The 18,230-nt window shown below is 45.4% G+C and overlaps 1 protein-coding gene across 2 annotated transcripts in view; it reads right to left on the bottom strand.

Moving 5' to 3' along the window:
- Nucleotides 1-18,230, bottom strand: part of LOC132819522 (1-phosphatidylinositol 4,5-bisphosphate phosphodiesterase beta-1) — an 893,680-nt gene that overhangs the window by 386,608 nt on the left and 488,842 nt on the right. For both annotated transcript variants that reach the window (XM_060831077.1, XM_060831078.1), the window contains exon 4: nt 12,699-12,839. In XM_060831077.1, coding sequence (XP_060687060.1) covers nt 12,699-12,839 — 141 coding nt within the window. The remainder of the gene's footprint in view (nt 1-12,698; nt 12,840-18,230) is intronic.

Here is an 18,230-nt window from a genome sequence, read left to right as displayed (position 1 = left end):
AAGGCCACCATTGAATTTGGGGTAGACCCTTCAGTTGCCATCACCTTGGGTATTAAGTGAAGAGCAGGGATGGTTAAGTGGCTGGGTAGCATACGTGTTATTTGTATGAGACGATAGGAGAAAGGGAAGGGTGTGCGAATGGCTGACATAGTTATGGGGGTGTTTGTGTGTGTAGGGGAGATGCAGGGACATGTAGAAATGCGGGGCAAAAACAAAGATGGAATTGAGCAGGGTCTGGTGGCAATGTGTCTCCTGAGAGATGCAGAAGTAGGTTTCACCCCCAACATATGGTTCTTGCCCCAGTCATTACATCCTGACTCCCCCCACCCCACAAAAGAATTTCCACAGGCAGCCATCTTTCCCACATCATCAACGCTTCCTGTTGAAGAGAAAATTGCAGTTATAAAACTATTAAAGTCAATACTTAAAAGCAAACCACTGAAGTGTGTTTAAACTGAAATTGAGGTGCTTTCCTACATAATCAGTCAAGGATAACATAACCTGAACTGTTGAACTCTCTCTGCTTCCCACAAAGGTATTGTGCAGATATGTGCTTGTATGGATATGTGCCTCTGTCCCTTTGTTCTGTTCCTTCATACATGCTGTTCATCAGTTGAAAGGATGATCCAGACAAACATTAATTCCCCCTTTTCTCTCAGATACTGCCTGGCCTCCTGAGTGTTTTCAGCACGTTTGTTTTGATTTAAGTGCCACGAGGATGGTTATTGCCTCTCTGGGTTAACAGCCTTTCTAAAGATCGAACAACTCAGCAAATGTATAATCAGTCATTTGTCTCTCTCCAATTATAATAAACACGCAGTCTCACTGTTTACAATAAAATAAACTACATTTTATCTCAATGCATTTTTCTGGTAACTTTAAATACGACTCCTCTCTCACTCTTCCCCACATGTCTGGCCAAGATCAAAGGCTATTCTTGAGAGGTATTATGGTCTCCCATCAAAGTTTTATGAATTTTAGGCTGTATTTTCCATCCAATTTTCTCCCCTCATCTTCTGAAGAGCTAACTATTTGAGTGCAGGAGAATTCATGTTCTTGGGAAGTTACCATTTGTTTACTGTACGGTTTTATATCCACTTCCAAGGCAGAATGCTTGAGCAGAGGGTAACGTCAGGAGCAATCTTTTGGCATGGGCTTCTTGTAAATCTGTTCATTAAGTATGAAGACTAAATACTGCAACACATGGTATTCAGATTTATACCAGTCTATAATCTCACAGCCATTTAATGAAAGACAATTCCAAAACATAGCTCCCACCTGATGTTAATTGGTCTGTTCCACGTTTCTCTTTCCACTGCTCTTTCTTAACTCCGCCCACCATGTGTTACTTACGCCCAGTGAGGAGTAGCTCCATGACATCACCACAAGATTGCTCCAGAGTCCTGAAGCCCTTCCACAACAATCACAGACCAGAAATGGAACTGGAACAGCCACATGAACACTCTGGCTAGAAGAAGAGGACTGAGAACTGTGCAGGGAGTAACTCGCCTCCAGACTCCCTGCAAGACACCGTCAGAAATGTGACGGAATGCTGCCCGCTTGCCCAGATCAACAACACTCGAGAAGTCTGCCACCATTCAGGAAGAAGCAGTCTGCTTATTTGGCACCCTCATGGCTCTCCACCAATGGTGAGAAGCGGCAGCTGGGTGAATCATCTACAAGATTCACTGCTTCAACCCACCGAGGCTCCTTCAATACAAGCTTCTGAACACATGGACCTTTACCATCTAAAAGCACAAGGGCAACAGACAAATGGGAACATCGCCACCTGTGAGCTCCCCTCCAATCCACTCGCCATCCTGACTTGGAATGGCATCCCCATTCCTTCAGTGTTGCTGGTTTAGAATATAGCACCAAGCTTCCTGACAGAATTGAGAGTGTCCCCACACTGTAAGGGGTGGCATGGAGCTCAGCGATTAGCACTGCTGCCTCACTGCGCCAGGGACCCGGGTTCAATTCCAGCCTCAGGTGACTGTCTGTGTGGAGTTTGCACATCCCCCCGTGTCTAAGTGGGTTTCCTCCAGGTGCTCCGGTTTCCTCTCACAGTCCGAAAATGCTCAGCTGAGGTGAATTGGCTAAATTGCTTATAGTGTTCAGGGATGCGTAAGTTCAGTGCATTAGTCAGGGGTAAATGTAGAGTTATGGGGTAGGGGAATGGATCTAAGTGGGTTACTCTTCGGAGGGTCAATGTGGACTTGTTGGGCCGAAGGGCCTGTTTCCACACTGTAGAGATTCTATGATGATCTATGTATTGACTGGCACAGTCCAAGGGGATAGCCCACCACCAATTTTGAGAAGAGAATTAGGGAGAGGTAACTGTAGTGATTGTAATGAGGTCAGCCAGGTGGACCTCACAGAATATGAGTTCCCTGACTGGGGCTGGTAATTTGGTTCACACTGAGAGTTGGCTCTGAGGAGCTGGATTAGTGTCGAGGACTCTCCATATGTAAATAAAAGGTGACTTGGTGATGAATACCGGCCTTTGTGGGGTGATTTCAGTGATGGTGAGAGAGTAGAATGATGCAGAAGAAATCTGGTCACAAGAATCATCTTTGAATTGAGGTAAGGATTTCTGGCATCATGCCATTACTTGGGAAGCTTGACTCATTTGATTCTGCTGGCAAAGACTGACCCCAGTATATGGAAAAACTATTATTTTGTCCGGGCAAAAGACATAGGGGCAGATGAAAAGCTTCGAGTAATTCTCCTGACAACTTGTGGACCCGCAGCTTTTTTGGTTATTAGGAGCTAACTTTCCCTGAGGCACCAAATACCAAAACCTTTCAAGGGTTGACAGATTTAGTTAAGGAGTATTACGACCTTAAGCCTCCCCTAATTCTGAGACGCTGTCATTTTTATCCGGCAATTCAAGAAGCGGGGAATCCCTATTGGGATTTTTGACTGGGTTAAGACAACAGGAAGAGGTATGTGACTTTGGTTTCATTCTTAATGAGATGCTGAGAGACTAGTTGATACATGTGATTAATGATATAACCATGCAAAAGCAGCTACCAGCTGAAGACCAACAGCACTTCAAACAGGCATCACGACTGACTCTACCATTAGAAAATGTAACAACTGGACCATAAGAGCTCCAGGGTATTCCAACTGAAGTGGATACCCTCACCAGTCCAACTGAGCTTGGGGAACACCACTTTAACAAAAGCCTCACTCAGGACATATCCTGATCAGAGGGATTCTAGGTCAGCCCACAGCAAAACCTGAAAACAAAGCCTCAGCCAAATGGTTGAAGTTTCCTTTAAGATCAGCTGCTGCCAGTATACTGTCTGGGAGGCCAAGAAGAAATGCAGATACACTGAGCCGCCTCACACTGGCAGACCCACACCGGTGGTGCCACCACTGGAAGAGACCATTAGGGTCAGGGCACACTTCCAGTCACAGCTGACTCCATCAGACTTTGGGGATGCACAAAGATCCAGTCCTGGTAAAACTGGAACACTGGGTGGTGATGGGGGAAACCAAAGGGCGGTCACAGCCAGAATTGAAACCTTTTCGGACCCGGAGAGACCAGATCACTGTCGAGGACGGCGTATTATTACAGGGAGCAAGAGGGATGGTCCCGAGCAAAGGGGCACCTCCACCAGGGACAGCAAGGGGTTTCCAAAGTGAAGATGTTGTCCGGTGGCCAGGATTGGATGTCAACAGCCACATTCATGGGGCAGTGTCCAGAGTGCAAACAAGGACAAAAATTAATGACAGCATCTCCCCCATGTTCGTGGGAAAGGCTGGGTAAACCCTGGAGTGTAACACATCGACTACACCGGTCCTTTCATGGGCTCAGTGTTCTTAGTCATTGGCCGCCCACTCAAAGCAGCTGGATATGCAGAGAGTTCATTTGTCAAACACGAGATGATGATCAAAAAGCCGCCTGTGTCTTTTGCAATACACTGACTCCCATTAATGTTGGTCACATATAATGGGCCATTGTTTACATGCAGGGAATTTGAGTATTTCTGAAAGTGACTTGGGATATAATGTTTAAGGACAGCTCCACTCCATCCATCATCCAATGGCCTGGCAGAAAGAGCAGTCCAAACTTTGAAGGCAGGTTTAAAGAAACCGCCTGCAGCTTTACTAGATACCAAACTGTCCCGGTTCCTATTTCGTTGTAGGAGCACCCCCCCCACCCTCATGCAACCACAGGGATAGCTCTAGCAGAGTCGCTAATGGGGAGATGAGTCGCAGGTCTCAGGGGGGTGGGGTGAAACAGCATCAGAAATACCAATGCCGGACACAAGACTCTGCAGTTAACTTCAGAGGACAAAGTCTTGTGTAGGAACTATGGGAATGACCCTGCATGGTGGGTAAGGGACATGGTTGACAGGAGGCCAGGTCCAGTGATGTATAAAGTTCAGTGATGGTCCTGAACAAGCCCATGGAGCAGATGAAAGCTGCAAACTCACAAGCCAGGCGAGGGAGCAGAACATGCTTAGCTCATCGGCAGCTGTTCTGGGACCCATGGGGTCCCCCTCTCTGTCAGGCATTGAGGATATCTCGGAATTTGAGGTGGGCGTGGTGGCTGACGATGCTTCGATGACTGAAGAAGAGAATGAATTCCTTCCGAAACACTCTGGGCACAAGAGATGAGCTACGGTGTGTTACACACTGCCTCTATCTGAGACAGAATCAGAGCAACTTGGCCCAGTGCTAAAATGCCCCGGGGAGGGACAACAAAAAGAAAAGAACTGCGCCTACATCCTTGGACTCAGAGGGGGAGGGGTGCAGTGATTTTTAACAAGGTCATCCAGGTGGACGTCACAGAATATGAGTTCCCTGATTGGACCAGATTAACAGCCCCAAACGGGGAGCCCTGGCTGACAGATATAACCGGGGTGTTAGAGGTTCTGGTCACTGTGGGAGCTGGATCAGAATCAAGGACTCTCCATGTGTACATAGAGGGATACTGGACTTGGTGGACTTAGTTCAGTACGAAATCCCATTTTTAAAAAAAAACCACAGCTGGGCTCAGTGCTATCCTTGAAAAGCGTCTCCACATTTGCCAGCAGGGGTCACTCCAATACTGGTGGCTTACTTTCTGTATTCAGTTACGGACTGCAGTTGATTTGAACTCCTTAGCCAATTTAAGGCAAGCCAAATTAACCCTGAAACTCAATTGTTCTGTACTGATGGTGCATTTACCAACGGTGCCTGCCGTCAGAAGAAAGGAACTTTTCTTGATTTCGAAACTGTAGATGGCCAGCTCCTTCAGTGGTGCATTGGGCACATCTCCAGTCCCCAGGGAACACTGGTCACCACTGGCTTCCTCACTGTCCTCAGCTGAAGTGGCTCATCTCAGATCAGGTACCAACAGGGTGGGGGGCACACAGTGGTTGAAGTCAGTGGTGCTTGTGATACAACTCTTGACATCCTGCTCCTTCAATAACCCACAAGGGCCCTTCATTGACCATTCCTACTGGGCTGTAGTCAGGCATGGACTCTGGGATGGGGAGGTGGACAAATTGACAGGTGACTGTCTGTGTAGAGTCTGCACATTCTCCCTGTGTTTGCATGGGTCAGCTCTGGTTTCCTCCCACAACCCAAAGATGTGCTGGTTAGATGGTTTGCTGATGCTAAATTGCCCTCATTGTGTCATGGGGTTGTGTAGGCTAGGTGGGTTAGCTGTGAGAAATGTAGGGTTACAGGGGTAGGGTGGGGCGGTGGGTGGGAAGCTCTTCGGAGGGTCGGTGGGGACTCAGTAGGCCATGTAGACTGCTTCCATGCTCTACGGATTCTATTTTCCATTCTACAAAATAAACACAGAAATGGCTGCAAAACTGAATGTGCACACATTTTCATATGATTAGCACTGCTGCCTCACAACGCGAGGAACCTGGGTTCAACTCCAGCCTCGGGTGACTGTGGTGATTGCACATTCTGCATGGGTTTCCCTGGGGTGCTTGGGTATAGTCCTCCAATCCAAAGCTCTGCAGGCTAGGTGGATGAGCCGTGCTGAATTGCCCCATAGTGTCCAGGGTGTGCAGGCTAGGTGGATTAGCCATGCTGAATTGCCCCATAGAGTCCAGGATGTGCAGGCTAGTTGGGTTTCGCCATGATAAATGCAGGGTTATGGGGAAAGGATAGGGGCTGGGTGTGGGCAGGATGCTCTTCAAAGGGTCAGTGTAGACTTGATGGGCCAAATGGCCTGCTTCCACATAATAGGGATTCCATTCTATTAGAACAATAGAAGTTTTACAAAGATAGTTACTTGAATTCAGAACAGCTGAATTGCTACAAAATAACTTGCCAAGGAGCTAATGACAAAGCATCAATATTCCTCTTGAGTTCTGTCTGTTGCCCTGAAAGATTAAGCAATTATGACATTAAGTAAGTAATTGCATGATCTCAACTGTCAACACTTAATCTGTTGAATGGCTTTGCAACAAACTAGTGCAGAATGCTGAATGCAGGAGCTCAAAGCATTGTGTTTGGTGTGAATGGTTTAGTTCGCCACTCCAACATATGCGAGACGTCAAGCCTGCATTTTTATGTATTGGTTGCCTTCAATTTCCAATTTTTAAGTACCTCCCAATCTATACTGAACCATTTACTTACAGCTAAAGACTTTACTTTCAAGGTAGTGCTTAAAAACTCGTGTGAGACATTTAGGGTGGCATGGTGGCTCAGTGGTTAGCACTGCTGCCTCACAGCACCAGGGTCCTGGGTTTGATTCCAATCCTCAGGCTGAGTGCAGTTTGCACGTTCTCCCTGTGTCTGTGTGGGTTTGCTCTGGTTTCCTCCCATAGTCACAAAGATGTGCAGGTCAGGTGAATTTGCCATCCTTAAATTGCCTATAGTGTTTGGTGCATCATTTGGAGGGAAATGGGTCTGGGTGGGTTACTCTTCGGAGGGTCTGTCTGGACTTGTTGGGCTGAAGGGCCTGTTTCCACACTGTAGGGAATCTAATCCAAAAACTAAGTTTGGGTGAAATTCCTGGCTGATGCCATAGTTGCCTGGGGATTGGTGGTTTCATTAGGTCTTTTGATGGTTGCAGCTATTACTGCTCACAAAGGAACCATGCAGAGCTAATTATTGAATCTTTACAGTGTGGAAGCAGGCCCTTTGGCCCATCGAGTGCACACCGACCCTCTGAAAAGCATCCCATTCAGACCCCATCCCCTTACCTCATCCCTGTTACCCTGCATTCACCATGGCTAATCCGCCCTACACATCCCTGGACACTATAGGTAATTTAGCATGGCCAATCCACCCTAACCTGCACATCTTTGTGATTGTGGGAGGAAACTGGAGGACCTGGAGGAAAGCCACATAGACATGGGGAGAATGTCCACACAGTTGCCCAAGGCTGGATTGAACCTGGGTCCTTGGCATTTGTGAGGCAGCAGTGCTAACTACTGAGCCACCATGTTGCACACCCCACCCCTCCCGCCACTAAACACATATGACTCTCTCCAAATCTTGTTTTTTATACATTTTTTAAAAGAAATGTATCAAATGCTAAATACTTTTGCACAGGCCACTTATTTTTTCAATCCTTATCGTTATCATTTTCTAAATCACCATATTCAGAGATGTTATTGTGCACGGTCTGCAGCAGATGGGACTTGAACATGTATCTCCTGACCTAAAGCTCGGGACACTGCCACTGTATCACAAGAGCCCTTTTCACAATCAACGTTAAGTGTTTGTGGGAGCAGTAGCTCACTAAAAGGGATGGCCTGCTTAATTATCAACACGCCCTGCACAGAGGACGGACAGAGGTTAATGAAGACTAAGATTTTATCCAGCTGCTTTCATCTGAACACAAGGACAAATGAAGAACTGGCTTGCTGTTTTGAAATAAATGATTGTATAATGGTGATTTTATGTTCCATTAAGGCCAGTCCATTGAGTCAGGGTGCAACACTCCATTCCAGAGACCCCGTTGAACCAGTATACAACTGGTTGTACAACCACTGTACAACCGCAGTTTGGGGCGGCACGGTGCCACAGTGGTTAGCACTGCTGCCTCAGAGCGCCTGAGACCTGGGTTCAATTCCCGACTCAGGCGACTGACTGTGTGGAGTTTGCACATTCTCCCCGTGTCTGCGTGGGTTTCCTCTGGGTGCTCCGGTTTCCTCCCACAGTCACAAAGATGTGCGGGTCAGGTGAATTGGCCATGCTAAATTGCCCGTAGTGTTAGGTAGGGGTATGGGTGGGTTGCGGGTCGGTGTGGACTTGTTGGGCCGAAGGTCCTGTTTCCACACTGTAAGTCTAATCTAAAACTGGAGCCAATCTTTACATACAATAAACATTTATTTAGGCAGTTACAGATTATAAGTAAGCACCTTCTGACCTAGCAACTACAGCTCAAGGCAAAGATTATTTATAGGGAGAGTTAATGGCCACCATCTGCCTACAATTAAATATAATTAGCATGCAATTACATGGCACTTTATACTAGAAATGCATTAGCCAATTCTCATTAGGCCAGTAAATGGAGGCAGAGAGAGTCTTGTGATGTCAAACTGGTCCACCCAGGCCCTTTTGAGAATGTGTTGTTATTGCCGAATTCATGTGTTTGCTGATAGTGCCAAAGATTCAAACGTTCAACTCCTCAGGGACATCGGAGGGAGTAGGGCGAACGTTGCTGGGAATTGGGGTTGCATTCCAACCTGAGGCAGAAGATAGTGGAAGTCCCATCGCACACCCCCAACTTGAGAAGTTAATCTTGACCCGCTGTGCTTGGTAGTGCTGAAAGAGTCCTGCTCTCTCAGCGGCACTGCCCTTCAACCACAGGCTTAGGGGACCTCATTTAGATTTGAGAGATCCCACGGCACTGATCTGCAGACACACATTCAGCCAAGAGTTATCTGTGAAGCAGAAGTTGAAAACAGATGATGGTGAAGTGGAGGACAGTCAGGGGGATGTGAGCAAGGTCCAGATAAATCAGAGGTAGACAGATAGAAGGGTCAGACAAATGGCACACGCAGTTTAAGGTGGAATGGTGAGCAAACTGACAAGGAATAAGGCAAATAGACTCTGGAGTAAAATTTGAAAGGGGGCTGAAAAGCAGAGAGACCTGAGGGTTTGCATAAATAAATATTTAAAAGCAGCAGGATAAATTGATAAAGCTGTTTAAAAACATGTGAGGTTTAGCTTAACAAATACAGGCATTGTATAAATCCCAACTCATGTAGAGTCACAGAGATGTATACCACGGAAACAGATGCTTCAGATGCCTTGGGTGGCACGGTGGCACAGTGGTTAGCACTGCTGCCTCACAGCGCCAGGGACCTGGGTTCAATTCCCGCCTCAGGCGACTGACTGTGTGGAGTTTGCACGTTCTCCCCGTGTCTGCGTGGGTTTCCTCCGGGTGCTCCGGTTTCCTCCCACAGTCCAAAGATGTGCGGGTCAGGTGAATTGGCCAGGCTAAATTGCCCGTAGTGTTAGGTAAGGGGTATGGGTGGGTTGTGCTTCGGCGGGTCGGTGTGGACTTGTTGGGCCGAAGGGCCTGTTTCCACACTGTAAGTAATCTAATCTGTAAGTAATCTAAAAAAAAAAGTCCAACTTGTCAAGGACCACCAGATATCTTAAATTAATCAAGGCCCATTTGCTGACATTTGGCCCATATCCCTCTAAACCCTTCCTATTCATGTGCCCATCCAGATGCCTTTTAAATGTTGTAAGTGAACCAGCCTCCACCACTTCCTCTGGCAGCTCATTCCATACACGTACCACTCTCTGCATGAATAAGTTACCCCTTATATCTATTTTCAATCTTTCCCTTCTCACCCTAAATCTATGCTCTCTAGTTCTGGACTCCCCCATCCCAGGGAAAAGACCTTGTCTATTTATCCTATCCATGCCCCTCATAATTTTATAAACCTCTATAAGGTTACCCGTCAGCCTCCGACGCTCCAGGGAAAACAGCCCCAGCCTGTTCAGCCCCTTCCTATAGCTCAAACCCTCCAACCCTGGCAACATCCTTGTAAATCTTTTCTGAACTCTCAAGTTTTGCAACATTTTCCAGTAGCTGGGAAACATATTTTTCACTACCGTTTTTCGTATTATAATCTGTAATGCTGCCCATATGTTTTATCAATGAGTATAACCTCCAGACAGTGATGCTCTAATAGTGGCAATGATGGCCTAAAGTTTGGACTGAGAATGTAATATGTGCATTGGCATGAGAGATTACTGCGTGGAAGCATAAAAAGAGATTTATAAAACTGCATTACCCTGTATAATTTGTGCTTTGCTGAAATCAGAATGAATGGAGTTAAAACCATTGCTGACATAAATCACCACTGACATTGTGTTCCAGAAAATTGCTTCCAGCTAATCTTTTTAAGAATGTTGCAGCAAGTTTTGTTTACATGCCTTCCTGGCAAACATGCCTACTGTAACCACTAAATCTGTCCACAAGAGGTCATGGGAAAACCTAGAGATGCAATTGTTCCAAATGTATAAAACCAAGACCCGTTGTTAAACTATTCCCTGCAACAGACAGGCAGAACACTGCGGGTGCTAGGAATCTGAAATCAAAACAGAAAACACGAGAAGCACTGGGCAGCTCAGGCAGACAAGCAAGTTGTCAATCTGAAACGCCTTGTTTCTCTCTTCAAAGTTGCTGCCTGCCCAGCTAAAATATTTCCAGCATTGTCTGTTTTTATCCCTACAATGCAGAGACTATGAACCATGGAGTACTGAAACACAATTATGTGTGCAACACATGGGCTGGTCGGGTACCACAAAGTGACAGGATCCGATGAAGGTTCAATTCAAACCTTGAGCAGCTTTTGACAGCTTTTACATTAAAATATAAAGGGAAGTCCTTATCCAGTTTCCCATGATACCCGTGAGTGAGTACCTGGGAGCGTATTACAGGAGGAACATGGTTATACTGGAGAGGGTGCAGGGGAGATTTACCAGGATGCTGCCTGGGCTGGAGAGCTTCCATTATGAAGAGAAATTGGACAGTCGAGGGTTGTATTCCTGACAGCTGGGGAGATTGAGAGGGACATGATTGAGATGTATAAAATTATGAGGGGTTCAGATAAGGGAGGTGGGGAGAGACTGCTCCACATGATGGAGTGATCAAGACCAGCGAGCAGGGAGCAGCAAGCAGAAAGTTTAGAGGGATGTCAGGAATTAAATGTTCACCCAGAAGGTGGTGGCAATCTGGAATTCATTGCCTGGGAGAGTGGGAGAGGCAAAACTAAGAAGATTTTGGATGTGCACTTTTGATGCCAAGGCGATGAAGCAAGTGTTGGTAAATGGAGTAGAACAGAATAGTTAGGTGGGCACTTTTGACTGGTGTGGTCCCGATGGGCCAAAGGGCCTTATTCTATGCTGTAGATCTCAGTGGGGCTGGGATTCAGGTCAAATTCCAAATCAGTTAATTAGTCGTGATCAGATTAAGACAGAAGCATAACTATCAAAGACAAAAAGCCCTTCATTAAGAGCCCGAAACGTCGATTCTCCTACTGCTCTGACCTGCTGCGCTTTTCCAGCACCACACTCTCAACAGTTTCATATTATTCAATTTGGTATAATTTTTTCGAGGGTTTTTATAGCGTGATTAACGCCGGGGAAAGTGGGCCTTTCTGCCCTTTCGCCGATTGATTATTTTAAGGATTCCCATAAGGAGGGACCTCGACGACCCACTCTCAGGATGAGCGCAGAATTAATGGTGCAAATTTCTGGATTTCCACATTACTCTGTGCACATGGAGACTCCCACAGTCATTGTCAGTTTTAGTGCAGGAATGACAGTGAACTTCACTGTTGATCCTCCTGTGCAATTGCAAAAGCCGCACTCTTGAATCAGTTTACCAGGTTGTATCCCTTTGTGGGGTAGTCTGGAACCAGAGGGCATAATATTTGATGAAGGCATTGGATATTTAAGACAGTTGAGGAATTTCTTCTCTCTGAGGGTAGACAATCTGTGGGATATTTTACCACGGGGTTGTTTTGTTTGTTAAGTGTCTGGTGCCTCTGGAAAAGTTAAGCCCCTTATAACCAAAAATGCTGCGGGTCCACAAGCAGTCAGATGGATTACTCGCTGCTTTACATCAGTGCCAATGTCATTTTGCCGGGGTGGAGGGGAAGAAAAAATTGCAACCTTTCCACATACTGGGCCCAGTTTTCAACAGCAGGGTCACAGTGGACTGTTAATGCTGGGTCGTTAAGTACATTCAAGGCTAAGATAGAGTTTCTTTTAATCAGTAGGGGAATCGAGGGTTAAGGGGAAAAGGCAGGAGAGTGGAGTTATGGATTATTAGATCAGCCATGATCTCATTGAATGGCAGAATTAACTCAATAGGCTGGATGACCTTTTTCTGCTGCGTCTTAGGGTATTTTTGGGTAGGGCATTCTGGATGAAAATAACTATGTTACCCAGACAAAACCAAAAGAAAATAATTATGGAAAATTAAAAAAAGGATATGATTTACACCCGCTATCTTATTTATCTTTAAACTACAAGGGACATCTCAAGTTTGGAACTAGTTTGGCTGCACCGTACTGAGGTCATGGAGATCTGAAGCTAGCTCCGCGGTCTTTCGATTCACTTTGAGGCAATATTGACCAGGCCAATGGCAGGTACTGACCAGCTGGTTGAAAGGTACAAGATAGAACTCTCAGGAAACTTAACACTGGGATTCTGAACACACTTGACTCCAATGGAGCACGGGAACTTGGGAATGCTTAATGTACCTTTGCTACGTCTTCCTGGAAGGCCATGAAGTTGAGATAGGAAATATTAACCAAATCCGGGCCATAAACCACGGTGACCATCCTGTTCTCCAGGCGACTCCCCTGATTTCCGACATCCAACAACTCCCGGAGCTTGGCATCCTGTGCAAGAAGAGATAAAGTGGGTGGTTACCTCTTTCACTCCATTTTCAGTAAATTATTATGCAGAAGCAGTGGAGATGATCAAAATCATTGCCCCGGAAACTTTGTTTCAACCAGCACCATCGGTGAACTGGGAAAAATCTGTCCCAATTAAATTTATTTACCTCAATATAGATATACTTGTTCAATCCAATGGAAAATCAATAGTTGATTCAATTTCAAGTCAATTTCTCCTCAAATTCTGTGATCTACCACAGTGTGTGAGTAAGGGCTTTCTTACGGTAAGTTTTATTTCAGACAGAGCTGCATTATTATTATTTAAGTGACTTATGCTGTAACCTAAAGTATAAGAGCAATGTGTATACCCTCTGCACAATGTTTCTATTACTTTTGTGTGTGTTTTTACATTGATTCTGTGAACTTCTTCATTATCCAGAATAGTTGAGCAACTGGTACACTCTTGGTCCCAGAGGTGCTGGATAATAAAATGTCTGCTGAATTATTTACCCCCGACTAATACACCTTAACTACACATCCTTGAACACTCGGGGCAATTTAGCAAGGCCAATCCACCTAACCTGCACATCCTTGGACTCTGGGAGGAAACCCACACAGACATAAGGAGAATGTGCAAACTCCACACAGAGGCTGGAATCGAACCCAGGTTCCTGGCGCTGTGAGGCAGCAGTGCTGACCACTGAGCCACCATGCCACCCTTATTCCTTACAAAAAAAACTCATCTTTTTTCTGCCGACCAATGTTAGAGATGTCAATGCTAAGGGAGAGAGCACACGCTGCTTCTGATATAAGCATAGTCATTCCTGTATCAAACACACACTAAGGCCATTTCTGCCATTCTTAACAACACATCTGTGACCCCACAGAGAAAGAATACCTCCTACTACCTCTGTAATTATAGTCAAACAGTACAATGCTCACCTATTTAACCTTTCTCAACAAAATTGCCAGCTTGGTACCAATTTATGTTGCAACTCTGTGCAGCTTTGAACTGTCCACTTTGGTCTCCTGGTAATGGAGCTGAGATTTCACAAACTTCAAATCTGTTCACAAAGGACTCTTTCAGTCAGGAGAGCGAGGAAGACTCTATTCGTCCATTCTTTCTCAGACTCACATCCAGGTCCCTGTGGTGTCGGGAGCAGGAACTGGTCCGTGACCTTAATGCTGAATTCTTTCAGGTCGGGATCACTGGCAAGGCCAGTGCTCGTCCTTTAGTGCCTTCGAATGGAGCACTTACTCAAGGGTGAAGTGGTCTTGGCTTGAAATGGACGTGCTGCACCCCATTTCATTCGGTGTGCACCTTATCCGTGGTCCCTCTTCAACAAGAGAACAATCATGAGGGGAACCATGGATCGGTTGGACCAAATGGTCTGTTTCCAAATGTATGACTCTACGACTGTCCCTTCATTCTGAGAACTGTTCGACACAATCGGCTCATGTACAAGCTGGCTTGGAGGAGATCCCCAGTGAACTACTATCTTCTCTACCTGCAATGGAAACTGAACTTTGTGCAAAGAACCTCAATGTGAGTTGCAGAGCCCATTCCTGTGCTGTACAGTTCTGTGTTCTACCACAACAGATTACTGATCAACCCTGATCAAATCAAACCAACTCCTCCTCTGTAATTCTTTAATTAAAGGTGCCAGTCCATCACGAAAACCAGTCTTTCATCCACTGACTCCATCTTGACTTCTCTCTCCTTCCAGAAAGCAGTCAACATAATCTAACACCCCTCCGACCCCAGTGATACTCTCTTCCACCCTCTCCCATCGGGCAAAAGATCCAAAAGTTTGAAAACACATGCCAACAGATTCAAGAACAGCTTCTTCCCTGCTGTTATCAGACTTATGAATGGATCTCTCATGTATTAGGGTTGATCTCTCTCCTCACCTTCTGTGTAGCTGTAACATTATATTCTGCACTCCGTTCACTTACCCTGATGGACTTATGTAAGGGATGATTTGCTGAGATAGCACACACACTAATACTTTTAACTGTTTCTCAGTACATGTGATAATAATAAATCAAAACCTTTCTGCGTCAATAAAAATGCTAAATGGTTCGCAAGTCCACGGGCACCACATTGCTATCTTCATCAGTAAAGCGGTCATGAATTCAGTTTTAATTTTTATCTGTTCTTTCCATTTCACTTTTATCCCCATGGCTTTGTATTCACTGGTTGTTTCCATTTCCATTGAAAACTCATAACCTAAAGCATCCACGGCTTATCAGCCAATAAAACCCCCAAGCCAAACACCACAAAACATCTCACAAATTGAGCTGGTGGAATTTAAAGATGCAGATAAAAGGCAAAAGCTTTTTTCTGCGCTCAGCGCAGAGCACTGACACATAAAGGATTGTTTGGCTTTCGCCTTCTTTTTCATTGCTTTGAAGAGGACAGCGCTGTGCTAATAAATCAACACGAGTCAGATCTCCCCTTTAATTTCAGACAGCAGACACCGAGAAATCTAAGGCTCATCACAATTCTTGTCAACTCCTATTTTGCTTTGAAAGAACCTGGCCCTGTGAAACCATCCCTTTTAATTGTATGTGTCTGAGGATTGGGCGTAAACCGGCTACATCAGTCTGAAGCAGACAGCAATGGAAACTGCCGAAGAATTTAGAAGGTTCAGGGGTGATCTGATCAAAGTCTTCACAACCTCAACAGGAAAAGACAGGGTAGATAAAAATAAACTATTCCCACTGGTTGGAGATTCCAGAACTAGGCAACCACTGTCTGAAAATTAGGGCTAAACCAATCAGGAGATATGTAAGGAAGCACTTGGACATACAAGAGGTGGTTGAGGTTTATAGCCCTCTTCCACAAATGGTAGTTGATGCAGAATTAGAGACAGATAATTGTATGGTTAAGCAAAAGTATTAAGGGATTTGGAGCTTGGCCATAAATCAGATGCCATCGCTCTGAATGGTTCAAGTGTCTGAATGGCCTGTTCCTACTCTCATGTAAGATAGGCAGCAGTGCTTTGGAGCAGGCTCTGTTGAGTGTACACAAACTCATTGTTGGTTCATGTATCAGCTTTTCCCAGAATGTCTGTATCTATTAAAACGGGAATGAGCGAAAATTTATGTGGGCTTACGTTACAGACAATTTGCACTGACACCATGCTTTTATTTACGGGCTATGTAAACCTTGGTGACCCCACTGTTTGCAAAAATCAAGGTAAATTCACCATCATCCTCCAGGCTCCTCTTCCCTTACAGGGGAGGTGATGGTTTAACCTGGGGGTCACCACATTTGAGACAAAGGGAGAGGTTAAGAAGGAAATTCCTTCATGGTCAGCTCAGCCAGCACCAGAATTGAACCCATTCTATTGACTCCACACTGCAACCCAGAAATCCAGCCAACCGAGCTAACCAATCCCCTTCTGCAAAAGTAATGGTACATCAAATGCAATCAGTACACTCTTGAAGTAAAGATTGACCTGGAATGAAATGAATTGCTTTGTTGAGGTTGGTAACATCTGACTTACAACAGGATTCTTAATAGAGTTATTTACAGCACAGGCTAAACCATTATTGGTATTCCGTTTTATAAACTGCATTCGACAGGAGTAGGTAGAAGCTAGAACTAGGTGGGTCTGAGGCAGGTTTGGGCCTGGAACTGAATTTTAGATAAATTAACCCACTCCCACCCAGCCCAGACTTAAATACTGTTTTATAAAATACAGATTCTTCTGATATAACATGTGTTTCGTTAACATGAATTTACTGTAACGCAATCGACGAAACTGAGGGACACTGATTCCAAAGCGCGAACTTTAAAAACGTGTGCTGGCTGTAAGCTGATTACATCACCAACACTTAAAGCGCTGTTTCTAAAGCCGGATTTTTCTACAACGTGGGGTTGCACAAGAAGGCAATGATCGTTTATAGAAGAACTGACTGTATCCAATTCAGCCCAAATGAGGTGTGAAGGGATCTTTCAGTCCTAATGGGATGTGGGTACTGGTAATGGATAGGAGATTTAAGGGTTAATTGGGTGTGAATTGGCTGTATAAGTATAGGGAGCTAGGAATCAGTGGGGTGCAAGTTTTCTGCAGCGCGGTTAACCGAAATGAAGCTCTCACTAACGGTGCAGACTTGGATTCTGTTCAAAAACAAATTATCTTCCAGTGTCTAACAGTGTGAGTGAGGGAAATGTGGTCAGTTTCATAATATAACCTAAAGAAAGCTCATTTTCAGAGACTTCAGTAGCCAACCATTTTCTTCAATTTTCTTCCGAGCTGCTCTGAGCACATGAGGCAGCTACGGTCCTTGACACGGTGCCTGTACGCAAGCTAGAGTTTGGGGAACCGGACCTGCTTGTGAAAATGCCCAAGGAGAGGTTAGAAGTGAAAGAACCAGCCTATTTCCCCAGACTTAAAGGGGGAGGACTGTAGCGATTGTAATGAGGTCAAGCAAGTGGATCCTATAGACTCTGAGTTCCCTGATTGGGGCTGTTAACCTGGTCTATCAGGGGCCCCAGGCTGACAGACAGAAACAGGGATGTCTGGAGTTGTTCAGGGAGAGGTAGGTGTCGCAGGGAGTGGAGTGCATTATTTCCCTCTCCAACTCTATTTTGATTTAGTCCCTGCCCTCCCCTTCACTGTTTGATCACACAGCATTGCCCTTTGATGTGAAGGGCACTGCTTGTCACTGGCCACTCGGGTGTTTTCCTATCTTCCTGGTGGTGGAAATTGAATAAAGATTTGTGCACTTCGTGTCTCTCACTGTGTCTCACACCTGCACACACACACCATGGATGCTGGGGGAAAAATAAGCACTACTGCAGTTTGGCGGTAGTGTGGGCGTTAAAAAAAAACAGAGAGCCTCACGCAGCATTGCCTTTTAATGTGAAGGGCACTGCTTGTCACTGGCCACTCGGGTGTTTTCCCTGAAAAAAAGAAAAAAAAGAGAGAAAAAAAATAAAAAAAATAAACAGGAATGTCAGGGGTTCTGTTCACCCTGAGAGCTGTCTCCGAGGGAGCTGGATCAGTGTTAAGGACTCTCCTTGTGTGAATAAAGGGGGACTTGATGATGGGATACCAGCCCCTGCAGAGTTACTTCAGCCTAAGCCGTCCATTCCCGAATTATCCTTAAATTGAAAGGCTTGCTGGGCCATTTCAGAGAGTAATAAAGAGCCAAAAACACACAGGTCAGACCAGGTCAGGTGGGCAGATCTCATTCTCTGAAAATGACAGTCATGAACCAGATCGCATTTACAGCAATCAATGAGAAGTTAATGTTCGCCCTTCCTGAAACCAGGATCACATTCCAGAATTGATCTCAAATTCCAGGAATTGCCGTGGTGGGATTTGAAGCCCTGTTAACAAAGGGTTATTGTGGCCCTCCAGGTTACTGGCCCTGTGGTAT

This window comes from Hemiscyllium ocellatum, chromosome 10 (genome assembly GCF_020745735.1).
Source record: "Hemiscyllium ocellatum isolate sHemOce1 chromosome 10, sHemOce1.pat.X.cur, whole genome shotgun sequence".
In the NCBI taxonomy this organism is placed as follows: Eukaryota; Metazoa; Chordata; class Chondrichthyes; order Orectolobiformes; family Hemiscylliidae; genus Hemiscyllium; species Hemiscyllium ocellatum.
Note: the sequence above shows the minus strand (reverse complement) of the source record. Positions and strands in the feature narration are given on the sequence as shown.